The sequence below is a fragment of the Protomyctophum bolini genome, assembly GCF_963924005.1.
Source record: "Protomyctophum bolini genome assembly, chromosome: 13".
NCBI lineage: Eukaryota > Metazoa > Chordata > Actinopteri > Myctophiformes > Myctophidae > Protomyctophum > Protomyctophum bolini.
This window is the reverse complement of record NC_137874.1, coordinates 5,902,523-5,914,547: the sequence shown is the minus strand read 5'-3', so window position 1 is coordinate 5,914,547 and position 12,025 is coordinate 5,902,523. Positions and strand designations below refer to the sequence as shown.

The window sequence follows — 12,025 nt, the reverse complement described above, 5'->3', positions numbered from 1 at the left end:
CAGGTTGTTACCTTGGCCACGCACAGGTGTGGGAGGCTATGTAAGTAGCTGCACTCATTTCCCAAAGCCCAGATCACCAAACCACTGCTGCCTGTCTCCCAAACATAAACCTCCACCTTCTACCAGAGCTCCGCAACCCTCCAACCTGTGTGCGTCCAAGAGCAAACGTAAGTCAGAAACGCTACGGAACAGTCACAGTGTATTGCCCCCCCCCCCGACTTCAAGTAATTTGACTAATTGTGGCCCACTACCTAATCTATAGTTGAATATCCCTCCACTATATGCTGTACATATAAAATCGTGATGCATCATGCATATATATTAAACGTACTCTGTGTGTGTGTGTGTGTGTGTGTGTGTGTGTGTGTGTGTGTGTGTGTGTGTGTGTGTGTGTGTGTGTGTGTGTGACAGTGTGAGTGTGAGTGTGAGTGTGTGTGTGTGCGTTTTTATAAGAGGCTTTCAAAGCTCCAAGTGACGCAGCAGATTTGTTTGACAGCACTATCACCGAGTGCTGTGTAAATGAAATGTGGATTCATCTTATGTACAGACAATATCAGATCTGCTTGTAGATATTTTCAGCAAGGCGTTTTGGTGTAAAAAATAACAGATGGGTATGAGTATAGCTGGTCAGGTTTGTGCACAGACTCTGTAAACTCTGAAAAGGGGAATGTCTTCCTAAAATGCTGCTTATTTTACCTTTTAAAGTACTTCTCAGCGTAATGTGTTTTGGCATTTAAATATTTTGGTAAATCACAATGGCAGCCCCCCCCTTAGTAACTCTGAGGACCCCCTATTGAAGACCCATATAGAGAATGAGCTCTTTTGTCATTGGTTGTTCACAGAATCACATGTGCATTGGAAATCATTGCTTTTAAGTAGCAACTTGTTTTAACATTTCTTAGGACAGGGTGTTTTTCATGACAGACGCCAATTGACTTTCAATGGGCCATGAGCTTCAAATTATTCTGCCGTATAAGGGACCCTGATATGTGATATCAAAAGTGTCTTTGGCCTAATTACATTAAAATAAAATGAATGTCCTGGAACCCACCCCACACTCCCAGAGCAGCCACAATGTGCCACGAGTAGAAATAATATTCTACAAGAATTACAGAAGAAGGAGACAGTAGCCTATACCTCTGAAGAGTGACTCAGATAATTGGTTTATCTTTTCATTGAATGAGGTTGAGGTTGAGCTGAGGTTAGCCTCTTGGAGACCACATGCATTTGTCTTTCAAAAGAAGAGGTTGACTATTAGGGAACGTATAAAGTGAGAGGGGACAAACAGCATAAGGGAGCCGTGCCAGATTCTATTTCAATCCTCTATGTTTTGGGATATTATTGCCATAATAAATTTCTTTGTTGTTGTTGAGTTTGTCTGTCTCCTCATTCAGTTATTTATAATTGTATTGTTATTGTACCCCTGGTTGGCTTCATTTGTCTTGAACTTGAAGGAGGAGCATAACTCTTTTAGCGTGATGGGCTGCCTCTGTGCTAAATCCTAAACATAACAGTTTGATTTTATTTGAAAGTCCTTAGATTGTCCTGTTCATTAAAGGTAATAAAAAGAGGGCCACATTTAACACAGTCTGAACAGCTCACTGTAAAATGAAATGAATTAGCCTTAAACACTTACGACAAAAGACAAAAAGAATGAGAAACTGTATGAAATAAGATCACTTTACAACTTGGCTTAAATTATGCAAAATTCTTCCTATTGTTTCCTAACCGTTATAGGGCTAGACTAGATTCCATCACTTAGGCCTACTTTTGGCGAGCAACAAAGAATAAATCAGACCAAATAAACTAGGCCTGGTATAAACCAGGGGGGCAGTCAGACAGATATTTTGTGAAGCCACTGAGGAAATCGGGACTTCCTGAAAGTTCATATAATGGCCTGTTGTGGCGCTGTCACTGGGCCCAAAAAAACCCATAGCTCCATAGAGCTCCATGTATTTGGGCCCAACTTCACCAGTCTATGATCGAGAGCCACCCCCCTTCGAGTCAAAATAAAAACCAACTAAGAAGAAGGGGGGAAGTCCCGCCTCGTTGTCTGGGCCAGCTGGGCCCAAACGGATCTAGAAAGATGGCGATTTACAATTCAAGGACTGACTGGCTTCATCTTATGTCCATATCAGACCCGGCGAACACTTTGTCCATATTTTATTTACAGTCTATGGTATATAAACCCAATACCACTCCATCGCATGATGGTGTCTCTTATTGAAAACAAACAGATCTCCTCTGACAGAGTATACTGTAAGTCAGACATTGCTTTTTTTACTCACCCACTCTTGGCAAAGTTGGTCCAATACGTCATGACCACGGCACTGAGCATGATGTCATTCCGGGAGAAGTTGCACGGGAACAGGTCCGTCGGGCCCGCCATCGGGATGCCGAACACGTACGGCACCTCGTCGCCGTGCGCCGAGTCGGACCACACCGGCTTCATCAGGCTCTGGCAGTGGTGGTAGAAGGCGTAGAAGTACGTGGGCGAGCCGTAGCGGGCGTGGAGGTCCGCCGTCACCACGGCGGGCTCCACCCACTGGTGGTCGGTGAACAGCGCCACCAGGGTCTTCCGCCGCGTCTCCGGGTTGTCCTTGTCGGCCCAGTCCGTGTACATGAACTTGATGGTCTCCCGCAGCGTGTCCTTGCCCTCCGGGTAGCCGTACAGGCTGTCCACGAAGTCGGACACGGCGAAGTCGAAGTCGCTGCCGGACACGCCGTCCTCCAGGTCCATCACGTTCTCCACGAAGCGCAGCCCCTCGCCCTGGTTGACGCCCAGCATGATGTCGTAGTTGAGGAACTCCCCCTGCTCCATGAGGATCTCGGGGTCGTCGGGTATGACGTCGCCGTCGATGACGGGGCCGAAGGCCACGCGGTAGCGGGCGGCCTGGATGTCCTGCTCCACCAGCTCCTTGGCGGTCTTCTTCTGCAGGCAGGAGACCATGTCCACGGTGTCCAGGACGTTGCAGCCGACCCGCTCGGCCAGCATGCGCGTGTATTTGACGGGCTGGTAGTTGACGGCCCAGCTGGACAGAGCCGAGCCACTTTGGATGATGGCTCTGTGGAACAGGCCTATAGAGAAAGCACAACAACACATGCAGCACAAAAAGGACAAGGGAAATATGTCAGAGCAAACTCCTGAATGTTCATTTAGCTCTGTAACAAGACTATAGCCAGCTGCTTAATAGCTGATAGCTTAGTGGAAATTGGGTGGAGATCATAGAAAGGTCATTGGGTCACTCAAATGGTTAGGGTTCCTCCTTCAGCCGTCAGCCGAGCATGAATGTGCTCAGTAATCTTCATAGCAATCTGATAACATAGAACTATACATACTTTTGTGCATGTGAAAAGTTTGGCTTTAACCCATTCTGACCTGAGATCAGATTCTAAAAATGTCTTCTACATCCTGACAGTTTTCTGAAAAAGCTATGTTTCTATGTCAGTGGTTCTTCGGTTTTTCAAAAATAGCAGACCTACAAGCTTGTAGCGCGGCGCGCTATGAGCTTGTAGATCTGCTATTTTTAAATAGCTAAAGCATAACATAATGTGATAATGCTAACACCAAAAGGGGTTCCTGCCCAGAATGGTGCTAAAGGGAAGGCCATATTATGCGCTACACAACTCACTAGTGCTGCCTATTAGATTATGAAGCATCTCGTGTGCAAAGTTGAGATGTGGCCATTTTGAGATATCTTGCGTGCAAAGTGGCCTACTTTTTTGGCACTAGAGGAATTAATATGCTGGGAAGCATTATTGTTTGGAAATTTGCTGTGCAGTGTGCATGGACAGATGGGCGGACAGACGGGCAGACAGACGGGCAGACAGCTATCCTTAGAACTATGCCATTAAGAAAGATGAGAGTTAGCAGCATTGTAGTTAATGATGCTGATGAGTTCATTCACTCCAGTTGCTGTGACTAATCTGGTGTGTGTGTGTGTGTGTGTGTGTGTGTGTGTGTGTGTGTGTGTGTGTGTGTGTGTGTGTGTGTGTGTGTGTGTGTGTGTGTGTGTGTGTGTGTGTGTGTGTGTGTGTGTGTGTGTGTGTGTGTGTGTGTGTGTGTGTGTGTGTGTCCTCGCAAATAGTAAATAATGTTTAATTGTATCTAGAGAACTTGTCAAAAACACATTTATGTGGAATGTGTATTGACAGCCACACACACTTAATAAAGTGTGTGTGTGTTCTTAATAAAGAAATAATAAAGTCAGTGGAAAAAGTCAAATATTATTCATTTTTATCTATAATATCTATATTGCCTGCAGTGCCAACAATAGGAAAACCAAAGTAAATATAATATTTTGGTCCACGGACTCGATCGAGCCCCATATGAACCACCTTTGTAAGCAATACGAGGGAGGTTTTGCAATATGGGAGATGCACACAATCAAGCTGAAGATTGTTGTTTGTTTGTTTTTTTTATACGATTTTTTGAGAGACAGGAAACCAAGGGCAGAAATATCGTAGATATGAAAGACAAGACTGGGGCTGGATTCACAGCAAAGCCCTCATGCTCACAAGAAGCATGTGGTCTCCACCACCAGCCCCCCCCCCCCCCCCCCCCAAGCTGAAAATTTGAAATTGGTTGTTGCAATAATAGAAAATAATAATAATAATAATAATGTATACAGTGTTTTATGTTGTCTGTTGTTTATGGGACCCTGAGTCTGAACAAATAAAGTTGATTGATTGATTGATATAATAATAAGGGTAATAATATTAATAATAAAAAAAAAAAAAACAATTACCCAAATGAAATGTTGATTGAAGGATGGCACTAGAGTAGTGTCCCTCAATGGGGTCGGTACAGACCCCCCAGGAAGCATACAGAGGAGTTAAGGGGGCGCTGGAAGCAATATTATTTTTAAAGGGGACCGCTGAGACGTAAACATTTTCTTCTTTTCATCCTAGTCATTTTTTCATTAACGCTCCATGTCAAATGAGGCATGGTTTGGTTTCTGAATTGTTGTGTGTATAGTTGCATGTTTTTCATTGGGATGATGATGATGGAAGATTTAGATCTAGAGTTGTTAGTTAGGCCTATTGGATGGGATTTGTACAGTGTTGGAAGCATATCTGGAAAGGACACCTAGTTTGTACATTGTATGACAGTGTTGCTTGCCGAAAAGAATACATGGATGCCTGGCAATCATTTGACCATTAGATTCTGCGACGTTGTGTGTGTACAATTAGAAATGTTGACATATACGGGTAGTGCTGGAGAAAATGCCATTGAGTCAACAAAAGTAGTTCGTGTCTAGGGCAAGGGTTCTCAACCTGGAGTCGTGAAAGAGACATGGCCAAAGCATTTCCGGGGGTCCCCAGCCAAAAACATTGAGAACCACGTTTGGGTTTGGTCTAGGGATCCTGAATGTGCACAGCATTTCATGGTTATCAAGCCAGTATAGTTTTATATGTTGTTTGGGAACAAAGTGATGGACAGACTGGCTGGCTGGCTGACTGACTGACTGACTGACTGACTGACTGACTGCATGGCTGGCTGGCTGGCTAGCTGCATGGCTGGCTGGCTGACTGACTGACTGACTGGCATCGCCATCCTTGGTGCCCCACGGTATAGGCACTAGGCCTAATAATGAACAATAATAATAATAATAAACGCTAACAAATGAACCAGGTGAAATGGTAAACGGCGCAGACATTTGTTCATGTATGTGAAATGAGCAGGTGAACATGATGAGACGATGAAACTTTTATGACACAGATATGCTCCCTTTAAGAGATCCCAGTCTTTTAAGAGGCAAAGCTTTTAGCCTGATTGGATTGAGGAGAGGCGAACAACAATAGCACAGTCACTCACTTAACCAAACCCCCATGAGCTACACTGTATACTGCACCCACACCAGAGAACACTCCACCGGACCACTTAGAGCCGCAGTGGACTCGGGCAGTAAACAGAGCTACATTTGGGACTTTATAGTACATAATATGTATACTGTAAAAACCTCCTAAGTGATTAAATGTATTAGATTGATTTGAAATGAAATAGCAAAAGTAGCAGTGTGTGTGTGCATGCGCTTGTGTGCGCGCGGCGTACGTGCATGCCTAATCCTACTGTAGCTACAGTATATGCAGCATGTCTTCTATGGTGCATGCTGTTTGGGAACAGTGGCTCCCACAAGTCTTACCCTCTGAGTGGTGGGACAGCGTCAGCAGACTGACACAGGCAGCCCCGATCCCTGATCCAAACACTGTGATACGACCCGGGTCTCCTCCGAAGTAACCAATATTCTTACTGATCCATCGGAGTGCTTGGATTTGGTCCAAGAGTCCATAGTTGCCTTTTGCTGCCTGGTCACCCGTACTTAGAAAGCCTAAAACATACACAGTATACAGAGAAAGAACACAGGTGCGGTAATTAATGACATAGTTGCTGTGTTAAGTAACATAATAGCCACCAGGACGACTAACCTAAAGCCTTTAAGTGTATGAAGAAACCTAAATTAGGCCTTACTGAAGCTGTCTTCTTATGAGTTTGAATGTCTCTGAGAATTTGTTACATATATGTTTAGAAACTATAGAGAGGCCACCATTCAGCACTTAAAAATACATTAATGGCTGTATTTTGCGTGTCTTAAAGTACCAGGTCTTATTACTTAACTTAACTTAAGACCTGGAGGCCTGGTCAATGCTCTTTGGACACTCAGAATAGCCAAATGGCATTGATCACACCTCCAGGTCTTAAGTTAAGTAATAAGACCTGGTACTTAAAGACACGCGGAAACTGGCTCCTCCTTGCTCTGTCTTCACATTCACCGGCTTAAACCCATTGCATCTGATTCTACAAATGTCATCTAAATCATGACAGTATAACGACCAGGGACCCCGCAGAAGCAAAGATATGAGTTTAAAACGTTTGCGGGGAAAGAACATATATTCAAAGATTTGCACAAATTTTCTCGATTTTTCTAAAGCTAAAGTTCAATGGTTAAAGTGTGTAATTAGCTTAAAGCTAAGGTGACACAGACGTGTTCCAGGTCTTAATGGACTAAACACTAGGGAAAGAAACACCCCTAACCTCCCTGCAATCCCTATTCCGGTATAAGTTCAGCACAGTAAGATGAGTGTTTACTCTTACACAGGTCTCTTACACACAAATCACATTGACAATGACAACGTTTGTTTCTGCACACTGACTGGAGGCTCGAAGCTCATTTAAATACGAGGGTTATTTCAAATGCAATCACCTAATATGCCGATCCTGTAGTTGAGCGTGACGACGACAACGTTCCCATAGCTGGCGAGTACGCTGCCGTCCATCATGTTCCCCGTTCCTTCCATGTAGGATCCGCCATGGATGTACACCATCACAGGTCGAGCCTCAGAGTCCCGTATGTCTGCAACGTCAGTCAAACAAACACATGCTCAACAAAACAGTTGCACTGGCGGGGCGATGGGATTTGAGACGTTCCACGCCAAAGCTCTATTTCCCAGTGTAGAGCTAGAGGCAAACATATAGTGATGATGTGTACTGTGTAGTATACCCTCTCACATGGTTTAACCTATAGCATCCCTATCCTGGGCATGTTATAATAGGCAAACGTTCGATGACAATAGGTGTGCGTTCAGCGATAATTAGGCAATCTACGACCTCACGATCGACACTCACAGAAAAGACTGGTCAACGAAGTAAATGAGGTTAAAAGAAGACACGGTGAAGACTAACCACAACACTTTTTGTTTGTTGCGATTTTCTATCAATTAGGCACGATCCAAAGAGCATAGCAAGGTTATTATGGTTAACGAAAACGAACAAAATAACAGAAACTTGTAGAATACTAACTAATCGTTAACTGAACTAAATAAAAACTCCCGGTATGATAAATAAAAATAAAATAAAACGATAACTAACTGAAACTGTATTGTGTGTTTGCAAAACTAACTAAAACGAACTGAAATTATAGACAAAATGCTAACAGTAACTGAATATATAACAGGCCTACTCATGGACCATATGCTCCAGTTTTAGGTGATAAGGTGGTTAGTATAAACAGAGAGATGTGTTTGGGTGAGCGTTGTAGTTGTTCCAACCACCACGGTGGTCACCTTATCACCTAAAAAGTAGTATGAATAGGCCTTTACTCTGACCTTTTTAATCCTGCACCTGACAAATAACCCAAAGTATGAAAGGTTATAGTATGAAGTATGAAAGGGGTTATATATTGAAAACTAACAAAAACGAATACAAACTATAAACTAAGACTAATCGTCACAAAACAAGCAAACGCGCTCTTAAAAACAAATTAAAACTATAACTGAATTAGAAAACAAATTGTCAAAACTAAACTATAATGAAAAATCCACAACTATTATAACCTTGGAGCATATAGTGGGCATCACATGCTGTATCTTTGTGCCCCTGCCGTTGAAGGTCTGAACCCACAATGCTCAGAAGGATAATGGATTGAACACACATTTTACCCATATAGCATTTCAATCGAGAGTAGTTATTCTAAAATGAAAATGGCATTGTATCAATATCTATGAGCGTATGACATGCATCCACAGGGGATAAAAAAAAACACCATATAATGTGCAATATTTATGAACATGTTCTTTTTCGCCTTGTTAAAATATGCTTTCAGTTGTAAAAATTAATGCATCCTCCCCGATATGTATTCTGAGCTGCAGCCCACCAGGACCCTGTTACATACCATTCATGAAATCCTACACATTGCTCCAAAGTAAAAACTGAAATATGTATGAGGCTACATTTTTCTGTAAAGGCAAATTTGAAGCTGATTTGTTGCACCGAGTGTTGTCTTCAGGGGGGTCCATAATGAGGCAAAATAGATCATGCCATGCCAAAATCAAAATCGGTGGCAATTAAAAAGTGGCCCTTACAAAAAAATCTATTTGGAATTGACTTAATGAACTTGATTCTGATTCAGCGTCTTCAACGTGCCGCCCCAAAAATGTAAAAAAAGAGAGCAAAAAGAATCCATGCATTAAGACTGAGCTCTAAAAAATACCTTCAGATTTATCACTGTCACCATGTGAGAAAGCCGCCCCCTTTTTCTTGTGTTGGGACCCTGGGAGTCACATGAGGAAAAAGAAGTACACAATTCAAAATAGCAAGATTGATTAAGTTTTGAATCTGACGTCCAGTCTAGCCCACAAAATAAAAATACAATAAAGTTAAAAAAAAATGCAAAGGTTAAAGAAAAAGTATGCCTTTGTGTGTAAAAGGCTTTACAACCATTGCTTTCATAAAAAACTGGAGATGGCATTGTGAATTCTTCAATGACACAAATGCCTCTTATTACAAAGCAAACATATAATATGTATGTGAATATAATGCGTTCGCTAGATTTGCTAAAGGAATGGTGTAGACACTGACAGACAGCTCTGTTTCCAGCCTGATTCGCTGCGTTCTGGGAATTTGTTTTGTTACTCCACGCTATCAACAAATTCACGGAACAGGCTGGAATCCAGGCAAACACACAAACACAGATCACACGTAATGGATACTAAAATGACAAATACATAATTAATGTCTTGTGTTTATTAACTATACATTTTTAATAGGTATAGTGTTAGTGTGGTAGTGCTCAATTAGGCCTGGTTTAGAAGGCCTGCATGCCTGGCTCAATATTTGTTTTTATCTTGCAATATTGGGTCCATTCTTTCACACAAACCATTTTGCCTGCATGGTTTCAGATTCTTTAGGTGTCACCTCGGGCTACTCGTGATATGAGTAGGTGGCGAGATATGTGGTTGAGTATATGAATATTATTGAAAAGAGAAGAATACGCACGCGCGCGCGCACACACACACACACACACACACACACACACACACACACACACACACACACACACACACACACACACACACACTGACTTGGTCAAGATGCAAGCTACTTTCAAGAATATCAAAAAGCTGAGATTGCAAAAATAGACTCTTTCATTTGACATTGTAAAGAAAAATGGGCCAAAGGTGTAAGAAACTGAAAAGTTTAAGAGACGGTTCATTTCCTCCTCCTTCTTCCATCCGTCAGACTGACATCTCAGGCTCAGAAAGTTCAAGGTGTTTTCGATATAGACATTCTTAAGAAAGGGACGTATAGTGGAGCGACGTTGCAAAATAAATTGAGTTTCTGTATAGTTTATTTATTTATGTTTTTTTTTTTAAGGGGTTAAGTGTGATGACAGTGGTGTGAGGAAATGCAGACATAATAATGGAATGACATAAAGCAAGTATAGTCTGGCTGGACAGGAATTTAACTGGACATATATATATATACACGTGCAATTTACGCCCCATGTGGTAAGCAGATAATGTTTGACGTAATAACAAATCCAAGATGGCATGCATTATTTTGCTGTGCATGCAGCTGCCCACAGACTATAGTGTTATTCACAACTTCAAACTGGAGACTTTTAAAAAGGCAACCTTTCAAGCAGGTTGCATAACAATTGTTGCTATGCTACTGTACCAAGGAATGCTGCATGGCGAAAGAGATGCGCGTGCTGCATGTTATTAAAGTTGAAACAGATTCAACTCTAAATGATGAAACAATCACAATTCTCTGAATGCTTATGGGGGAGCACTATTAAAAGGCAGCTGAATCTTTAATCTTTAATTAATATTAATACAGTGTATTTTTGTAGAAGATCTTCCTTAATTACAGTATCATAATGTTATTTGAATCTATAATAATGATTGACAGTATAAAAAAATATGACAGACAGGGTAATCAGAGAGGACAAAAACCAATAGATTACAGCTGACACATGATATGGTATATGTTTTGATTGGATTTATCATTATGACTGAATTCTGTTTACTCAGTGGAAACATCCAAGTGTGCTTGTCTCATCATTTTGAACATGAAAACAAAGATATTATTTGTACATGGACTGTCGTATGGAAGAAAAACCCTGACCTTGCAATTATTCAATTAGTGGAACAAAAGAGTGCTCAACTATTTATTCCCACCCCTTCAGGTACACATCTATACTGTAGATATATAGAGATAGATTCTTCAGGCTTACCACAAAACTATTATTTTCACTTTTATCCATGTCTTTGTTTAAAAGGATTTGCGAGGCAAGGCAACTGACGGTGAGATGGTGAGATGTCTTTGGATGGTATAAAATCAACATTGGGTTTGCAGCAATGAAATGGAATGATGCTCATGCTCTGTAATGATTGCACAATGACATCACGGCCACAATGGTGATCGACGACGGACATGGAGAGTCACTGTTGTCCACAAGTTTATACCAAAACAACTCACCATCCTCCGTCGGAGCGTAGATGTTTAGATATAAACAGTCCTCGTTCTGGTCCTGAATGTACGTGGCTACCGTGTCCAGGTTATACGTGAACCATATGGGCATCATGATCTCCGGCACCGTGTTGTGGATGTTCTGCGGGCACACGGGCATGAAGTGCGTGGCATTCTTGATCCCCGACCAAGAGGAGGGCTGATCCGGGGGCATGAATCTCTTCTCGCCCAGGGGAGGGGCCGCATACGGAACCCCTAGGTACTGGTCGACGGGCCGAAGCACCTCGCTGGGCACGGGCACCCTGAGGCCTCTCAGCTTCCCGAATTGGGTGGTGACCGACGGGTAGAATTTCTGGCTCGTCGCCTTGGTGAACGACCAGCAGGAACATACTATCCACCAGAGGAGGGCACAGTGGGTGATGGTCACGGTCCCTTGCTGATGTAATAGGTGTGCGGGCAACAGATGGTCTCTAAATGTAGCCAGCCACATGGTCTGGGCAAGACGGTGCCCTCGTACAACACAAATGCCCACTACAGTGCAGCCCGCTTAGTCACTCTGCCCGGATCCTGTTAACCAGACATCAGTCATTGTTGCCTTTGGCTCCGAATTCTGTCAAAATTGTAATACTCTTCAGCCAGGTATATATCCTCACCGCCCAGTTCTATTTTTCATTGCAGTGTGACCAGATCTGAAAACAAGAACAGATCAGAAAACGATATTCAGAGCGGAAGAATATATTAAAATCATATGCAAGATAGATATTACGCCTAGAA

General features: G+C 42.5%; 1 protein-coding gene across 4 annotated transcripts in view; it reads right to left on the bottom strand.

The window, feature by feature from the left end:
- Positions 1 to 11,741, bottom strand: part of nlgn3b (neuroligin 3b) — a gene marked incomplete at both ends in the record, with an annotated part of 13,552 nt that extends 1,811 nt beyond the window's left edge. Inside the window, 5 exons of one of the 4 annotated variants that reach the window (XM_080780993.1) lie at positions 2,289 to 3,078; positions 6,147 to 6,332; positions 7,206 to 7,355; positions 8,991 to 9,050; positions 11,261 to 11,741. In XM_080780993.1, coding sequence (XP_080637119.1) covers positions 2,289 to 3,078; positions 6,147 to 6,332; positions 7,206 to 7,355; positions 8,991 to 9,050; positions 11,261 to 11,741 — 1,667 coding nt within the window. Of the gene's footprint in view, positions 1 to 2,288; positions 3,079 to 6,146; positions 6,333 to 7,205; positions 7,356 to 8,990; positions 9,051 to 11,215 lie in introns of all 4 variants that reach the window. The other 3 variants (XM_080780992.1, XM_080780994.1, XM_080780995.1) reach the window with 3 other exon arrangements.
- Positions 11,742 to 12,025: the final 284 nt, after the last annotated feature.